General features: G+C 39.5%; 1 protein-coding gene across 2 annotated transcripts; it reads right to left on the bottom strand.

Moving 5' to 3' along the window:
- Window positions 1–10,519: 10,519 nt before the first annotated feature.
- Window positions 10,520–19,019, bottom strand: LOC148035319 (uncharacterized). Of its 2 annotated transcripts, XM_087680331.1 has the most exons (7): window positions 18,304–18,444; window positions 18,020–18,169; window positions 17,043–17,707; window positions 15,860–16,040; window positions 12,765–12,829; window positions 12,458–12,668; window positions 10,520–10,943 (listed from the first exon to the last, which is right to left on the bottom strand). In XM_087680331.1, the coding sequence occupies exons 2-7, from the start codon at window positions 18,035–18,037 to the stop codon at window positions 10,620–10,622; spliced, it is 1,464 nt and encodes a 487-aa protein (XP_087536457.1). In that variant the 5' UTR covers window positions 18,038–18,169; window positions 18,304–18,444; the 3' UTR covers window positions 10,520–10,619. The 2 variants fall into 2 exon arrangements, with proteins under 2 accessions (XP_087536457.1, XP_087536455.1); XM_087680329.1 differs by lacking the exon at window positions 18,020–18,169 and having other exon boundaries at window positions 18,304–19,019.
- Between the last annotated feature and the right edge of the window lie 410 nt (window positions 19,020–19,429).

Below are 19,429 nucleotides of genomic sequence, written 5' to 3'. Positions count from 1 at the left end.
TTAATTTTCCCTGTACAACACACAGAATGGTGTTCACTAGTTGTCATCAGGAAGAAGAAAAACAACCAGATCCGACTATGTGTAGATTTTAGAGAGCTGAATAAGCAGACGGTTAAGGATTACTACCCGTTGCCATTTATTGACCAGATTTTGGATCAATTAGCGGGTAGGGAAATATATTCGTTTATGGATTGCTTTGCAGGATACAACCGGATGGCAATTGCAAAAGAGGACAAGTTGAAAATAACTTTCATTACTGTCTTTGGTACTTTTACGTACCATGTGATGGCCTTTGGATTGTGCAATGCACCCGGATCATGGCAATGAACAGCAGACAAGACCTTTGGTGACATCTCCCCAGATGAGTTGAAAGTATTTATTGATGACCTGGGGGCAGCCACTGTAAGGAAAAGGATGTTGATTATCTTAAGAAAGTGCTTTGAGCACTGCAAATAATTTTGTATCACTCTTAACCCACGGAAGTGTGTCTTTGGAGTGCCTTATGGGCTATTGCTAGGCCATGTGGTCAGTTTAGTAGAGATCGCAAAACTGACCCTGAAAAGATAGAGGTTATAGTCGCTATGAGTCCACCACGCACTCCGAAAGAGGTACATAGCTTTCTGTCATCGATAGGGTACTATCGAAGGTTTATAAATGCCTTAGCAGAAAGGACGTTTCCATTAACGAACTTATTATCCTTTAGCTGTCTATTTGTATTGAGCGACCCTTGTAAGGTAGCTTTTGAGGATGTGAAACAGGAGCTAGTAAAAGCACCAGTTTTAAAAGCACCTAAAAGAGGCAAGGTATTTCATATATTTTCAGCACAGCCACCATGCATATTATCAGCTGTTTAGCCCAAATCAGAGAGGAAAAATGGTATCATCCGATAGCTTTTGCTAGTCAAAAATTGGGCATATCAGAAATTAACTACACCTACAAGGAGAAGTTGTGCCTTGCGATGGTCTTTACGACAAAAAAATTCAGGCACTACATCCTCTATGAGAAGGTAGTTTTCTATACGAAGGCGGAAGGGCTTAGATTGCTTATGAACAAGCTGCAACCGCCTGATCGTTTGGCAAAGTGGTTAATCACTTTGCAGGAGTTCGATTATGAGATTAAGAGTAAGCCACCGAGGTTGCAGGGGATTGTGGAATGCCTTGTGGATTTCGGGGAGCCGAAAGAGACTTTGGCTGAAGGGAGTGATGTTGAAGAAATGTTTAAAATTGATACAGCTTCTATCCCATCTTGGTATGCTGCTATCACGCATTATCTATCAACAGGAGAGACTAGAGCTGGTTTATCAAAATCGGAAAAGAGGAAAATCAAACAACAGGCTTTGAAGTTTTCTTTGATCACAGGAACACTATATCGGTAGGGTATTGATGATATCTATCGCCGATGTGTGATGCCTAACGAGGTTCCTTTTGTCTTGGAAGAGTGCCATGACTCTGCGTGTGGAGGGCACTTCGCTGGACGGTTGATGGTACAGAAAGCTTTAAGAGCTGGATATTGGTGGCCATCCATCTTCCAAGATCCCTTTGAGTATGTTAAGAGATGTGATACCTATCAAAGACATGACAGCAAAGAGAATAGGAAACGCCCACTTATGCCTATTATGGCTATCCTTTCATTTGAGAAGTGGGGTATTGACTTTGTGGGTCCTATCACCCCGTCATCTACTACTCAGAAGAGGTACATTATAGTAGCAACTGATTATTTTACAAAATGGTCAGAAGCGCAGGCGACGAGGCAGGACAATGAAAAATAGACTGCAAGTTTCCTTTTAGAGCAGATTATATGCCGTTTCGGTCTACCGAAGAAACTAGTGTCGGATCGTGGAACCCACTTTTTGAATAAAGTGATCAAAAGCCACTGAAGCTTGGCAAATCAAGCATAATAAAATGACCCCCTATAATCCGCAAGCCAACGGGCAAGTCGAAAGTACTAATAAGCAGCTTATGGGTATCTTGTCTAAAATAGTCTCGGAGAAGAAATGAGACTAGGACAGGAAGTTGTATATGGCAGTATGGGCGTACAATACAATGTTCAAGCGAGCTACCGGCCATACTCCATTTAATTAGTTTATGGGGAAGAGTGTGTGTTACCCCTCGAAATCGAGTTGCCAACCATATAGTTTGCAATTAACCACTCTTTGGGAGATGAGGATTCACTCTTTGAACATTTCACGACAATAGCCCACCTAGATGAGCTGAAATTGCAAAGCTTATTACACCAAGAGGTGGCTAAACGTCAGATGAAGTAGTTGCACGACCTTAAAGCAAAGAAGTATACCTTTAAAAAAGGGCAATTAGTTTTGTACTATGATGTGCATAGGGAGGTGTTTCCAGGGAAGTTGAAACCTAGATGGGATGGTCCCTACAAGATTGTTAGGATAGGGAAAAATAGGTCTACAGCTCTACTAACTAATTTGCAGGGAGTAGAATTTAAAAATAAGGTTAATCTTAATAAGATTAAACCTTATTATTTCTAAGTATGCTAATACGAAAAATGCATTGCAGGTCCATGCTGGGGCTGATTTGAGACCTGAAAAAGAGCTTAAAGTTGGTTGATGGGGCAGTTGATTCCTTATTTGGAGCACCCATATCTGGAGTAGAGATACCATCAGGGGGAACTCATCTGGTGGAGAAAAGGATACAAAGTGATTGAGCAAGTAGACGGAACCTTTGTATGGGAGATCAAAGTCTTCTGCCATCACTGCTTACAAGTGTTGACAAGTATCCCTGTTGAGTTTAATGAAGAAGGTGGGATGGCGCCGTCAGTTCATCCTCTAAACATGTTAAATTTTGACTATCATACTTACGAATAGAGGAGTTCGTGATGGCAGGCTGTGTAAACCCATTGTGGACGTACACATTATACTTTCACGGAGCGTCTAGGGGCCCTAATAAAAAAGGGAGTGTTGGAGTAGTAATCCAAGATCCCCGACGTAGAGTTACGATGAAGTTAGCTGCTTATCTCGGGGTAGGATTCACTAATAATATGGTGGAGTATAAAGCCTTGATTATGGGACTGCATATTGCCAAGCAAGGTGGTATTCGGCAGTTGTTAGTAAAAGGGGATTCCCATTTGATTTTGAATCAGCTAGATGGGACATACACAGTGCGGAATCCCATCCTTTATATGTATCATCGAACTACCATGACCCTACTTGAGGAGTTTGAGAGCGTGTCTCTTCAGCTGATTCCACGTCACTGGAATCAGTTTGCGGATTCACTAGCAAATCTTGCTTATGAAGAAGACCTTTTCTTCAACTGTGGTCCTAGTTTGGATATTGCTATCAATAATGAGACAGGACCCGGTCGCTTGTGGGGAATGTTATCATAGCATGCAATATATGGCAGGCGATGGTTGATATGGGTGATGCAAAGAGTAGCCGAGACCAATCTGCCATTGTTATCTTGGACCCATAGGTTGATTAAAAAACATGTTATGCGTACGCCTCTTGCTATATATGCAGGAGGGATGGGTCATAATCTTATGCATTTAGTTTAGGGCTGCGAGCCCTATTTTCCTCCTTGGAAGGGAGCATATTATTGTATATCTGTACTATTTCGCGGAGGGATGTGTAGGTGCTATTATGCTTTATTTCGTTAGGCCAAGAGGGCCAATTTTGCAAGGTTTGAAATGTGTTATTTCATTACGCCAAGAGGGCCGATCCGTTTTTTGTAGAGAAAGAATTCATTTCATTAGGCCAAGAGGGCCAGTTGTCTGTTTAGTACAGGTGCGGTTAATGGTTTCTTGTTTTAGTTCTATGCTAGACAGGTTTAAAGAAGAGCTTGGAAGGAGCCTTTGTTAGGCGGAAGTTTCTCGTGGTCCTATCCAGGTGATATCTCTCCTTTACGAGTAACGTGTTTTTATATTATATGTGTCTGTGTACTTGTAGTGGATTTTCTTTTCTTATTGGGGACCGACATCCAAGGCATGAAGTCCCAGGTTTAGGTTAGGCATGTCTGAGGGAGGTCTGAGTAGTCGTTGCCTCCTGTAAAGACATTGCCAGGCATTGAAAGACCTATTTTAGAAGGCAATTCTAGTGACCCTGTTCTGCTAGCCTACTAGGCAACCGTTCTAGGAGTTCTTGTTAGTTGTGAGGCAGTTAGAGAGGCCTGCCAAAGAACAATGATGATAGAGAGGAAAAAACTCTGAATATCTCAAAAGACAATAAATATATACAAAGGTGTGTAAAAAGGGGTTCTAACCCCTATAAAAATAGAAAAGAAATAGAAAGGAAAATTTATAAGCAATTGCTCATCGCCTTGCGAAGGCCTGGTAGGTTCCTGGGGACGAATCAGGCCGATGCCTTGTCTTCCTAGGGGTGGCGTCTCACTAGAAAAGAAGAAAGTCAAGAAGGTTGGAGCCAAAATAAAAGTGAGCGTCAGAAAAGGATTAAGTGTCACCTCGCGAGGGCTTGGTAGGTTCTTGGGTGCCGAGACAGGACCTGAGGCCGATGCCCTATTCTTCTTGGGTCACTATGCTCAGCTCCCTCCTTTTTACACGCCCAAGTATGGAAAAATAAAAACCTAAAAGAAGAAATGTGCTAAAAGAGAATACTTCTTGATCAGGCTATAGGAGTCCTCGCCTAGTAGGAGCTCCTGGTTGTGTTATCCTTAGTTAGGTAGGTAGTTCAGACCACCACTTGGGGCGACTTCTTTTATAGTTCTTTTTAGTTTGGCCGTGTTGGAGCAGTCGGTTAGTGACTAGCTTGGGATCTTCTATCAGATTATACTAGGCCTACTCCTTGTGGATTTCATGCCTTGGTTTTGTCAAGGGGTAGGGTGAGCATTGTGCTGTGTCTTAGTATGTGTCTATTTTGTATCAGCTTGATGCTTCCTTTGGTTGTTTTGTGCAGATTTGTTGTGGGATTCGACGAGCTGAGTCCCCCTATCTCGTAGTCGCCAATGAGAGCGAAGTTTTGAGCCCGGGATGTGCCTAAAATTTGCCAAAAAATCCAGAATTTAGGGGAAAATTTTTAACATCGAAAGCGGCGGTTGCAGTTGGGACGATTTTAAGCACCAAGTGAAAGACGGCTTTTAAAAGGCGCCCAAGCGACACTTGTGGATTTTTGATAATTTTTTCGACTGCCGTGCGGGATGTTGGAAGCTGACACTCAGTGCGAGGTGCCGAGCCGGACACGCAGGATTTTTCAGAGCTCGAAGAAATGGAGCCCGGACGAGAAAGAGGCCACAAAATGGGCAAGATTTGAAAAGGTAGACCAAATTGAAGACCAAAGGGGGCATGCCCTTTGGGGACTTTACCCCCCCCCCCCCCCCCCCCCCCCTCCCCCCCGGAAAAATTGATGAAAAGAATCGTGGAGAAAACGTGAAGACATGGTGTGCAGATAGTGCCGATTTTTACGCCCTCATCCTCATGGATGATGATGTTAGGCTGAATGCAACCTATGCAATAATCATTGGGGCTCAACTTCTCCCTCTTGGTTGATCATATCGTCGTTCTTCATGCTAGGAATGGCTGTCCGGATGAAGAGAACAGAATCTAGTCTTTCTCTCTCCTCCTTCTCTCTCTTCTTTATGGGTTGTTCATGTGTACTCTCTTGAAGAAGGATCCGGGTGAAAGAATGAAGGAAGTGGTAATGGAGATTGATGGAGGTGCTGAAGATTGAAGTGCAGCATTGGATTGAGAGCAATGGAGGCTCCGTCTGCCGGTTATCCATGCATTTAAGGCATCTCGAGTTACGTAAAAACACGGTATGATAATTTTTATGAAGAAAAATGAGGTTTTTTTATAGTTTATGATGATAATTATATTTTTATTGGATGAAAACTTGTTTGAGTGCTAATTGCACCATGAGTAATTACTTTTTATCAAAAAATGTTGATTTTGCAATGATTTACATGTGTTATTTAATTCCCGTAAACCCAAAATGCGGTTTTTAAGTGGTAAAATTGTAGTTTTTCCATTTCGGGTGGGTAAAAAGTGTTCCCATGGGAAAAAAATGGAAGGTAAATTGAATGTTAGTATGCTAAAGTGATTGGGATAAGAAAAATCAGAAATTAGTATATTTTATTGCCAAATAAATCAAAAAAATGAAAAAAATAAGGAGAAAAATATAAAAATGACTCACAAAAATAAGAAAAAATATAATGATTGTTTGTGGATGTATGGTAGTAGCAAAGCATGAGTTTTGGCCTCAGTTTGCCCTATCTCCTTGTCAAAGTTGGTGATTTATTGCTTTTTATACATCAAAACATGACAAAATGAACCTCTACACCTATGCAACGAAAGCAATACCTAAACGTAGGGGGTTGGAATGTTTAAATGGTGTGATTTGCATGCTGATTGTTGCTGATTTTTTAATGCATCTCATGACGTAGGGTTTGGTGTATTTTAATTAAGAGGATAGTAGCACGAGTGTTGTCTCGGTGCTATCCTTGCATCGCCGCAACGGGGTAGTAAATGCATGATAAAGCCTGGTTGTGCACCACATGTGTTTCTGATTTAAAATTATATTTGAGAAATTTAGGATCATTCACTTTTGCATGTGCATGACAATCATGGTGTCAGAGTAAAAGACTAGATGCATAGCACCTATTTTCAATGACAATGACCTACGCTTGAGTGTGGAAAGGAATCCTAAGCTGTAGGATAGATGTTCGTTTCTTGGGGAAGTATCTAGTAAGGACACATGGTATCTCCTGGAGTACTTTTAAAATGAAAGAGTGGAGCTTGTTTGTTTGTTCTATATGTTGAGCAGCGCATCAAGGGGCTTATCCTTACGATGTAGGAGAGCTGTAGTGAGGCTGCGGTGATTCCACCGAGAGGTTGCCTCCCATGTATGTGATTGTCGTGGTATTTATTGCCAATGTGTATGGGTTCTCCCTCTAGGGGGTTTATAGAAAGAGAAACGTTGGACTACAAAACTAAAAAACTAGATACGCATAGATTAGGCTTTAGTCCTTTAGCAGTAGATAGACGCTCCTGGCCCACGAGGCCGTGAGGGTGTGTTTGTCTATTATGAGCATGAGGTTCGGGTAGTGCCATAGCTAGTGCTGGCCCATTTTAGGTCCCATCATGTATCACCTCTTTCTTGACCAATATAAACAAATGAATTCATAATTTTGAATCTAAGAAAAGTAAATCTAAAAGGAGATTGAAAATTCTCTACAATAGTGATAGCAAATATTTTCTAAGCAATGGGCTTTTAGCTTACATGTATACAAAGGAGGAAAACTAGGAATGCTTGTGTGTGCTTATGTTGGTGACATGTGTTTGAGAGGGTGTGTGAGAGGGTGATGGTTGTATTAGCGTGTGCAACAACACACATATGTGTAACATGCATGCATATGTACACATGTATATATCAATATCTCACATACTAATACACCCTTTTTTATCATTACAAAAAAATTACATGAGAGGAGCTACCATGTTGTCTATAGGAAGCATATTATGGTAAAAGATACATACTTTTGTGCTTGGTTTAGGGAATGTTAGTAAGGATTGACACCCATTATTGGCCACGTATATTGACCCATCTTCATGCACACAAGTCTCACTTAGATCTAAATTCATGATTCAACTAGTTAAACATCTATTTTATCTATTATTTAGAGGTTTTTCTTGGGGATGTTGATCTAACCAAAACCTGAGTCTATATGGCACAAGGAGTAAAAGTTTGGTATTCAAGAAATAAAGAGAGTTTTTCGTGAAGTATGAGTAGGGGTTATAATCATTCATTCTCTCTCTCTCTCTCTCTCTCTTTTTAAATTGAGCATAGGACATGATCATGAAAATGGAAAAGTCAACTCTTTGAAAAATGTATGCAGCTCTCTCTCTCTCTCTTCCTTTTTCCAAGAGAGTTTTTTTTTTAAATTACACATATAACATGATGGAATATGTACACGCAATGTGTATACTTTGAAAACATCCAAAAATGCACATACACACTATACAAAAAGGGTTGAATTCTTTTCTTATTGAACATAAGGAATGAGATAATATTTTAAATGGTTAAATATGTTTATGCAATGTATACATACTCTAAACCACATACAAATGCATATAGACTATAAAGATACGTGAATATATATACATGCATATGCATGTATATATGTGCAAACACATGCACACATATATACACACATGTTAGCATATATACATATATGCTCATACACATAGGGATATACAAGTGAGAAAAATGTGTGTGTGTGTGTCTGAGAGAGAGAGAGAGAGAGAGAGAGAGAGAGAGAGAGAGAGAGAGAGAGAGAGAGAGAGAGAGAGAGAGAGAGAGAGAGAGAGAGAGAATGAATACATACTTATAAAACACGCACTTATAAACGTGTGCACATCCACACAAAAATATATATTTTATTTAACACACACATGTACATACATATACACATATATATACATGTGTGCACACACATAGAGCATTAAAAAAACAAAAAGAGACAAAAATGATGAGAGCGAGAATACACATTTATGAGACCACATAAATAGACTTACACGTATGAAACACAAATATAACATACATACATGTATACACATATTATATACACACAAATACATACAAGCATAGAGAGAGAGAGAGAGAGAGAGAATGAATACATACTTATAAAACACGCACTTATAAACGTGCGCACATCCACACAAAAATATATATTTTATTTAACACACACATGCACATACATATACACATATATATACATGTGTGCACACACATAGAGCATTAAAAAAACAAAAAGAGACAAAAATGATGAGAGCGAGAAGACACATTTATGAGACCACATAAATAGACTTACACGTATGAAACACAAATATAACATACATACATGTATACACATATTATATACACACAAATACATACAAGCATATAGACACACACAAAGAGAGAGAGAGAGAGAGAGAGAGAGAGAGAGAGAGAGAGAGAGAGAGAGAGAGAGAGAGAGAGAGAGAGAGAGAGAGAGAGAGAGAGAGAGAGAGAGAGAGAGAGAGAGAGAGAGAGAGAGAGAGAGAGAGAGAGACTAAGTCTAGGTATACTGTATTGAAAGATAGCTCCACCAACAAATTGGCACATTAGTTTTATGGGCCCTACAAGATTGCAGCTTCCTTCTATTACTAAGATCCTTAAATGGATTGGTCACTTGGCATATAGGTTGCAGCTTCCTTCTATTACTAGGATCCATAATGTTTTTCATATGAGTCAATTAAAACCTTTCATTGGCTCACAAGTAGACTTACCTAGAGGAGTTTCCACCAATGGATGAAGAGGGAATCATCTAGTATATCCATGAGGTGATCATTGGCATGTGAGTCAATTAAAACCTTTCATTGGCTCATGAGTGGACTATCTAGAGGAGTTGCCACCAATGGATAAAGAGGCAATTATCTAGTATATCCACGAGGTGATCATTGGAGAGTGGCAAAAGAAGCTTTATAGTAGATCCATAGTGGAACATCTAATCAAATGGAGAGGATTACCTTCAAAAGAGGATTCTTGGAAACCAATATCTATAATGGAGAAGTTTTTGTATCTCAAAGAGGCACTTTTGGCTAAAGAATAGATATATGTGGTCCCATGTTTCACTGCAAATAGCCCTTAGATAGCTTGTTATTTTAAAACAGATTTTATCCTAATTAATTTTTAGAGATTCACTTACCTATATGGACTAAAAGTGCATATCATGAGCTTTCTTCTTACATTTAGCACAATCAAATTGGATAAGTCCATCAAAAGTTTTATCTCAGTTTTACTAGAGTATGAATTGGTGTAGACAACATGTTGTTCATTGTTTGCAAATGGATTATTATGAAGATATTGTGTCCAAGACTTCACCTTTATGGTTTATCATGGATTTTCATATGGTCAATTGGATCTTTTCCTTCAATTCCAATTGGTTTTATGAAGTTTCTTTTAGATCATCCCTAATTTTATATTCATTGGAATAGAGCAGTACTATGTCATTCTTACTTGGTAACTCTTTGTAATATGCTCTTCTTTTGTTTTTAAGGGAAAAAACTCTTAGGTGAGGATGGATTGTATTGAAGGAAAAATAGAAATTTAATTTTAGTGAGAGAATAATACTCTAGGCACACTAGCATAAGTATAAGATGTAAGAGGATTATTGTTTTGATCATTCATACAAGTAATACAAATCATGTTCATCTTTAATCTTCTTCCTTAGCACCTATGGCTTCCTCTCCTTTCCCTTTAGTCTTCATATCTTTCTCTCTTCTCATCTAGACTTTCTCTCTCTTCTACAAACTTTCTATCTCCTTGCTACCTCCTTTACATAGGTGAGTGACTCATCTATTCAATAACATTTTAGTGAGATAAGAAATGCAAAAGATAAATATAAAAAAAGTCGTCATGTGACTCATAAGAGAATTAACTCAATTTGATTGTTATCTTTGTTCAATTTTATCCCCATTGGCACAAAGGTCGCATACATAATGCAATCACCTTAATAGAAAAAATGGCCTTTGATCTTTTGTTCCATTTTGCTCACCGGCATATGCATATGAATGTATATTAAAAAAGAAATTTCTCAAAAATTTAGGATGGAATTGAATGGAGGTAATTTTGTAAATTACAATGATTAAATGTTTCTATCTTTTTATATTGGTGTGGAATCCAAATATACTTAGAAAGGTGGGATTTGTTCAATGACAGTTTGGAAGTGGAGTTGACTACTTTGAAAAAAGCCCTCATTATGTGGAGGTAGTACACATGGAGGAGTATTGCTTGGTTGGTGGACCATGGATGCCTTATAAAGGGGCCTCTCACTTGGTGGAGCCACGCATGTAAATGCATCTTCACAAAGCTCTATCGATTCATTACTTGGAGTAGGCTCAAAGTCTAGGAGGCTTGCATACTCTTGTAGTAAATGCAACATATAGTCATAGACATGGTTCATGTCAAGTTCCCTTTTCATGAAGCTACTACCTCTCTCCCCCATATGTTGGGCCTGTGTGTTTTTGAAACAACAAATATATTAGTGCCATTCAATGTGAATCAAAAACATCTCATCCATAAGAAACCAAACTTCTTTATTCCATAACAAACTAGTACTATCTTATAGATTTATTCATTACAAACATCCTTACGTGCTTGAGTAGGAATGTCTAGATGTTTAGATTTTATATCTCATGTACACTAACATTCAATCATGAAAGAACTCATGAGACTAATGGATACATCATACTATACTTTTCCAACCACAAACGTTTGCTTAGCATGCAAATATCTACGTTCAACAAAAGAGTTTGAGATAAATGTACGAACCCATCTAATTTTAAATACCAAGGATCTACATATCAACGTGTAGTTTACAGCCAATGAGACTATCCCAAAGAGCATATTAGATCACATATGTCCAATTGAAGCTTATGTATGCATGTTTAGGGGACGTAGGTATATCCATAGAGAGAGGTTTGTAAATTTTTGGAGCATCGAGGGGTTTGAGTGAGTGATTGACTAACTCACTAGCTATATGTGTGTGTATGCAAGTTTGCTTGAATGCATGCATGCATGCATGTGTCTCAAGATGGCAGATCTAACATGTTTTTAGAGTATGAAAGGGGATGAGTAGTTGTGGGCCAATCTTGTGTACCCATCATTTAAAGCATGTAAAGATTGCAAGACTAGGAATCAAGTCCTTAATAGGGCAAAAAGTTGTTATAGGAACCTCCATTAATGAAGTAGCCTCATCAAGGGATAATATAGTACTTCATGAGCATTAGTATATAAAAGCTGAGGTGCAAACACAAAATGACATTGGTCGAGTATTTTTCTTACAAGTAAGAAAAATCTTTAAATTTTCATATTCTATGAAATCTAAGGCCATAGGGGCAAAGGATGAGGGGTTATGTTTGTGCCTAGGTGCACAATAACTCCTTTGATCTTGCAGCTCAAATTTAGGTTCATCTCTTTTACCTTTCCTTTATAGAAGATATCTCAATGATATATGTGTCCAAGTATTGTAGTGTATTTACATAAAATAGGCATTTCACCAAATGTATGTGTGCATGCATGCTATATGTGCATGTGCACATGGACACACATGTGTGCATATGCACGTGCTAGTAAAATTGTCATTGTTACTTACTAGATCCAATTGAGTGGAAGAAAGTCAAGGTTCTTTGCAATTATATCCACACTAATGGTGTACCCAATTGATGGACTTCCAAACTTCACCCTCCTTTTTCAACTATGTGTTATGGTAAAAAATAATCCAAATAATCATATATGTCATCGCAAGTAGACTTGACTATGACGCCATTATTAACCATCATTTTGCTTCATTCAAGTTTGCAAATATGTACATATGCATTGATCCTTTCAAAATTTAGTGGTTTTTTAAAGGCTTTTTTTTACTTCATATAAGAATATAAATACCTACATATATATCGACCTTTTCAATTATTGACATATAAATTTGCATTTCAACATGAACCCATGATGTTGGAGAAGATGATTTACCTCAAGTGTGTGATTATTACCCCATTCAACTGCATATCTAATAGCATGGCAAAGGTTGGACCGTTTTATGGGCCAATAATGATCCCCAGGGACTAGTCCACGACCAAAGAACTCCTCATACACAGGCTCCACCAACAACACTGGAGAATCGCAAGCCAAGATGTACTTGAGGCTTACTGACCAGCCTATGCCCTCCACATAAACCTTATACCTGCTCACTTACATTAAATTGCCAAGTTTAGTCAAGTATTGCTCAAGTAACAAACCCAACAAAAGTACAATTTACTTTGATGTGTTTTTTGAAAACCTGTGCTTGCATTGATTTGCTAATTTAGAGTTGCGAAATTTTTGTTTCGTCTCCTTATGCCAATCCTGCACATAGGCAATCACATTGGAAAATACATTAGGTCAAAGGGGCCAATAAGTTTACACTCTCTAAAAGCAACACACCCCCTACCCCAATAGCACAATGATTTCCTAAAACATATATATGGTTTTAAATCGCTTCAAGGTACAACCCATGTTTTTAAGATTTGAATGTAATGGTTGACCTTTTAGCCAAATAGTCTCATAAACAATCTTTTTGTTTGGAAGTAATTACTAGAAAAGTTATGATATTATAATTATTCAAAAAGTTATGGTATTTTGAGAGAGAGAGAGAGAGAGAGGGAGGGAGGGAGGGAGGGAGGGAGGGAGGGAGGGAGGGAGGGAGGGAGGGAGAGAGAGAGAGAGAGAGAGAGAGAGAGAGAGAGAGAGAGAGAGAGAGAGAGAGAGCTCAAAGAACTTGGGATAAAGGCTCATAAAATTAAAAGGTCAAAAATGGAGGATCAAGTACAATAGGAGCTTTGAGACCATGACAATGAAAGGACAATAGTCTTGATTCTTTTTCTAATTTAAAAATAGTAAGTAATATAGTTTACCAAAATTCTTGCTTAAGACTCGCAATCCTCTTTCCCCCAAAAAAACACAACGGCCTTAACAAGCCAATACTAGTGCAATATCTTCTAGCTTTAGCTTCATGTACTCACATTAGGCACATTTATAGGATTTTGCATATATTTTGTTATGGACAACATTACCATTCTTTCCATGTAAGAATGCCTCAAAAGACTTCAAAGCTACCACTGCTTAAGCTAGACATTTTAATTAAGACAAAAAATAAGAGGGGGTACAAAATGATACCCTCATCATACTCAATTATTCAGTAAGTCCTTTTTCCTATCTTTCACTCATTACCTCATGCTCTCTCTCTCTCTCTCTCTCTCTCTCTCTCTCTCTCTCTCTCTCTCTCTCTCTCTCTCTCTCTCTCTCTCTCTCTCCATATATATGGTCTCCTAAATAGATCTCTTTTTGCACTTAGTTTCTTTACTCTGCTTGGAAAACATGAGAGTCTCCTAAGTTTTAGATGTATCTAATGCTCTCTCATAAACTTTTTATAATCACACACACACACACACTCTCTCTCTCTCTAGCAATACAAGTGTTTCTTTGTAACACTTTCACCTTTCTTTTTCTCTAAGCATGATGGTAGCTACCATTCTTTGTCATACACCCAACATTTATGACTTTCAAATACCTAATAAACATTTGTAAGATCATAGATTAAAAAGTAGCTTCCATGAATCTTACTTTGCATAAACTTTACATTTTACATAATGTTAATTTATCCTAATAGCCACTTTTTAAATTAAGTATCAGCCACGCATATTGATTTGCACATATTAACAAAATACATTTTTGGTGACAATACACTTCTTTCAAAGAGGCATATACTTGTTGCCTTTCTCAAGAAAAGTAAATAGATAAAAGCACATTGATATCCACAAAAGGATCACTCCTTTTCTCTTTAAAATATTGTGGGTGGTCATCATGTGACATGAAAAGACAATTTATGGACATATCTTGTAAAGTAGTTTACTAAAAGTAATCTTATTGATGGTGACACAAACATGTTACATAACTCCTACTTTTTACAATTACTTGCAACAACATTTAGCCATGGTTGAGCTCCTATTCATTTTCCCTTTTCTTTAAGTATCTAGTTTAAAGAACAAAAAGAGAAAGCTCTAATTTGATTGGATATTCACCTAATTGCTCCCAAAGTTGTCTCTTGTTTGACGAGTAGTTTGCCTTGGATGTTGTCTAATAACCTTTTGCCAAGGTATGTCAAAACCTCTCTCTCTCTCTCTCTCTCTCTCTCAAGGGTATAATAACCTTTAAAGGATAGTTCATCCTTCACAGGATGATAGAAATAGATTTTCATTTTAAAATAAGAAAAAGATTTGAGATGAAAATTATGCCATCATCAAAGTAGTGCCAATGGTTTTGGTGGCTTTATAATTGGCAAAAATCTTTTTAATAAAAATTTTCAATTGGCCATCAAATTCTCTCTCTCTCTCTCTCTCTCTCTCTCTCTCCAAATTCCTTGAAAATAGTATTTGAAAGGAAAATATTTATAACTCCCCAATTTCAAGGGTGATATTGGATGTTATTCTTTAGAGACTACTACTTGTTAACATACATAATAAAACTAATATATTTTAAACCCTCGAGTCAATCTAAAAACAATATATTCTCAATTTAACCTAGGCACAATCTAGTCATAACCAATGTTCACAATAAGGGGGGGAAGGGAAAGGCAACCCTATATTATGCTTTAAAGATGAAAATCTAAACATACTTTTCATTGCACAACTTAGGAAGGGAACCCTTGATATTTTCTCCAATGTAACCCTTATTTTGAAGGGTAGACTTTTTTACATCTTTCTTTTGTTTTTAAAGGGGGGGGGGGGGGGGGGGGTTTAAGTGTTCAAATGAAAACAAGGTATAATGTAAAATGAAATGCAAAACTTTTCAAAAAAAACTTCAAAAAGAAAGCCCATCTTAAAGATGATGTTGGAATGTTAGCCCTTTTTTTTTGTGAACCAAGGCAAACTGGACTAAGTGAATGGGCGCCTAATTAGTCTCAGCTCGATAGTGACTATCAAGTTTATTTGGATCAGTAGGAACTGGACTAAGTGAATGGGCACCTAATTAGTCTCAACTCGACAGTGACTATCAAGTTTATTTGGATCAATAGGAACTCGACTCTTTTTGGCAACAAGGGTCGTCCCGTTGATAAATGTATTGGCTACTTGGTAGTGGAGATATTGTCTATCCTTAAGATAGCCAAGTCAAAGAATTGAGTGTTTTAAGGTGTTTCTTAGGAAGCTTGGATTGATGGTATAATACCATGGTGCATCATTAATGCTGTCATTTTTTAAACTTTTGATTTATCAATGCACAACCGCATTACTTTTTAAAGAATGATAAGTATGTATAACTCGATAAAAATGCCTGTAAAATTCAAAAGTTAAAAGAAGAAGGTATAAAACCTTGAACTCCACTAGAGAAGTGTAGTACCTGAGCGAAGATTTCTGAGGCATTGCCGTGGCACTTGAGGAGGTCCATGCGGACGCCATCGCCCATGAACACGTTCCCTTTCCAGAAGGCCGTGGGCCGCCTCCTCTTCCATGGCGTCCTGCGAGCGCCTTCCTCTATGCTTTGCCTCTCCACCTCCCATGGCTGGATGCTTATCTCTGGCCTGCCGCCATGGCCAACAACACACAGGGCTCGCATGAGGCTTCCTCATGAGTCTCTCCAACATGAAATATGCAGTGCAAACATTCCATGGAATATCGCTCTGCACTCTTCGTTATCACATATGAATTATAAGAAACCTGTCGTCCACGATACAGATGAAGAATAATAGAATCCCTTAACTCTGTCAGTGAAGTCAAGTATTTACACCCGTAAAGTTTTGACGAATTCCTATCCCTGACTCATGGTTCTCAAGGATAATTATATCTTTTAGTATTAGTGTTCCACCTATGTTTGCCTATAAATCTGTTGTGTTTCGACAAATAGAATGGTATTCGCTACAAAGACATTTATAATCAGACAATTGGGAGGAGCAATGATCTCAGCAATTATGCAGCATCCACCAAGCTTAACCACAGCATTTGCTGTTGCACAAGCAGTTTGTCATTTCACCATTGCAGAAAAGCCTATGCTGCTCCTATCTGGTATAGGTATCAAACATCATGAGCTCCTGCAAGGGGCAATATGCCTAAGTCTGTGTTGTTCCTGCAAGGGGTAACATACAAATACTATTGGCGGCAATGGTGGGGAATACACAGCATGCGTGTGGTCCCTTCCACCACCCGAACAAGCTAGATATGTGGTAGCTGCTCCCTGGCAGACGCCCATCTTGCAGCCGAGTCCTCCGAGTTTGTGAAATGAGAAGTAATGTGCGGGAAAATGTGTGAACTTCTGCTATATTTTAATTGGGGCTGGGTAAAGTTCATGTGTTATGTTTTGTATAACCAAGTTAACTGTTCATTACTTTGGCAGCTTATACAGGCCCTGGGTTTGGATCCTTGAATGTCCAACATTATTCATACCAGTGGCAACAGCAGGGTGGCATTTATGTTAAGCATCCAGTTCTAATGAAATGAAATTCAATTTGATTAGAGTATTAGGCAGATTCTGAAGCTTTAGCAGATGAATCCTACTGCAACTTGATCACCGTTTAGAAGTAGCTTACCATCCCCAAAAGGACCAGTCTGGGAAGGGGATGTCAAGGTGCTGGGCTGTGGTGCAGTAACGGAAGACAGGTGGAGGGAGGAGGCCATCCTCATCAACATCATCATGATCATGAAGAGGGAAATCTTTCTTGCTGACAGCAGGCTTGTCTCCACACCCGAACACGAGCTCAACATCCGGGACACGCCCTCTGTGGAACTTGAGGAGCTGCATAAGTCCCCATAGGCTGAAAATGGCCCTTGTCTGGAAGCAATTCCCATAGGGCTCTACATACAGCCTCCCCTTCTTCACCACCACTCTGAAGGAGGCCCCATACTCCACGCCCTTTGCAGCCCTCTCCAGCAACACTCTCGTTATCTTCTTCTTCTTCTTGCCCCCTTTCCATGGCTGCAGGTCCTTGTGTATCCACCGGAAATAGTCCGGGCATGCAGCCGATGATGTGGAATTACTCGGTCCTGATGCATCAGAGGCTCCACTGTCACCCTTGGGCGCATCTGCCGCCACTGCAGCCCTGCACGTCGACACCGTGCATTGATTCTTAGCCCGTGGCTCCCACGCAGCTACTATTGCCCAGACTTTCTCTGAAATATGCCATGGAGGGGCTGGTGGAGGCGCTGATGGAGAGCCTGTGATCTTCCCATACCATGTGGCGTATATCTGGAAGTACTGCAAAATCCAGGAACATTGAAGCTTAATCAACACCCTTGTCGCATTTATGTTACCATACCAAGTGCTGTGTACTCTCTCCAAGAACTGCAAATCCAAGCACTGATTCTTAATCACTACCCAAAGACCTTAATGTTGCATATCAGGGCTCTTGACATATCATGCACCATGAGAGCTCGATCAATTATAAGAAAGGGAAACAACACGTCGTGGATTACAACTGTTAACTCATCATACCATCCTGAGGGACTGCAAGTATACCCAAAGGTAAATAAACCTTCGTGGATTAGGGCTCTTAATTTAGCATACCACCTGCTCTAATTGTCGCATTCAGATTCCAGTAAATCGGCTATTAATTAGATCAGAGGAGATCACAAAATCAAGCCCTGGACACTAGCTTTCTTTCTGGTTTCACACTGCATCTTAATGCGGAGGGGCTTAATTCATGCATCTCGCGAGGGACTGCAAATTCCATCACAGTGAATCTGAATTACACCCAAAAGGGGACAAAAGCTTGACAAATGAAGACACTTAAAAGGAACGGAGATCCTTAAACTTATGTCTAATGGGGAGAGGAAGATGAGAAGGCCTCGTACCTGATTGGAGGTTGTGGCAAGGAGGGATGATCCCAGGAGGAGAAGGAAGACGACGATGATTGAGCTGATGGCCCAGCAAGAAAGGCTGCGTTTAGGCATGAAAGCCATGGATGGACAGTACGATGGAGAGGGCCGGTGATGGAGGTTGATCCCTGCTGGCAGAGTCATATTGCATAGCTTTCTGTGAACGGCCTCAGATTCAGTCCGCGCGTCCTCGATTGTGATGTCGAAAGACACAGAGAAAAGAAGAAGAGGGCAGCTGGAAGAGCACTGCCTCGATTACCCACAACAGCAGCAACAAAGAAGAAGAAGACGAAGAAGAAGAAAAAGACGATGAAAGACTCAGTCAGCCGATCAGAAATTGTATGTATATCGCCCACTAATGTGTTGTTATATAGGAGATGAGAATCGATTCTTTTCCATATTCAAAGGGACCGTGAAATCATGATTGCGCAACTTTCCCGCAAACCAGGCCCGCCCACCTTCTCCTGAGCCCTGAGTCCTGAGTCCTGAGTGCTCTCCCTCCTTCCTTTGCCTCTTTTACACGGAAATTTTCAACGGAAAATGGCATTGGCCTCTGCATGAAGAGACCCACGATCATGTCTCCTTGCCACCTCTTTCTTCCGGTGTCATCGCCATCCATCCATGATAGTCTTTTGCCACACCCACAAGGCATAACACCCCGGTGATTTGCAGAATTTTCACTCATCCAATGAATCGGCAAAGAAGCTAGATTCCGAAATTCCTTCAATTCTGTCACTTGAAGGTTCTCGTGCTTGTTACTTTACCACAATTGAATAGTTCGTGATCCCTAGGCCTACCGTAATTGTTCCATTTCAATCACCTTAGTTAACAAGGCTTTTTCTTTTCTATATGCATTGCTTCAACAAGCACCCCTCAATTCCTTCCACTTTCGAGTTTTCGTCATGCAATCATACATCGTCCAATAAAGTTGCAGCAATGTCGAGTTTTATTGTGGTATACGAGGGCCACAAGGGTCTAATACGACAAATAGTTAGTGGTGAGATGGTCATGATATGCATCATGTGGACACAGGTTCAAAGCACGCATTACATCTGGTGCACTTCTTTAAGGAGCATTCTTTGCTAGTCCGTCGTCTAGAGAT

The sequence above is a fragment of the Lygodium microphyllum genome, chromosome 6, assembly GCF_053477565.2.
Source record: "Lygodium microphyllum isolate KBCC chromosome 6, Lygodium_microphyllum_v1.1.10, whole genome shotgun sequence".
Classification (NCBI taxonomy): Eukaryota; Viridiplantae; Streptophyta; class Polypodiopsida; order Schizaeales; family Lygodiaceae; genus Lygodium; species Lygodium microphyllum.
Note: the sequence above shows the minus strand (reverse complement) of the source record. Positions and strands in the feature narration are given on the sequence as shown.

What these genes read in the sequence shown, in the direction of transcription:
- LOC148035319 (XM_087680329.1), bottom strand. Translation starts at nt 18,471, where the DNA reads ATGACTCTGCCAGCAGGGATCAACCTCCATCACCGGCCCTCTCCATCG. An exon ending in GACTGGTCCTTTTGGGGATG is followed by an intron (nt 16,041 to 17,042) that starts GTAAGCTACTTC and finishes CCATGGCGGCAG; the next exon opens with GCCAGAGATAAGCATCCAGC. An exon ending in GTAATAATCACACACTTGAG is followed by an intron (nt 10,944 to 12,457) that starts GTAAATCATCTT and finishes AAAAACACACAG; the next exon opens with GCCCAACATATGGGGGAGAG.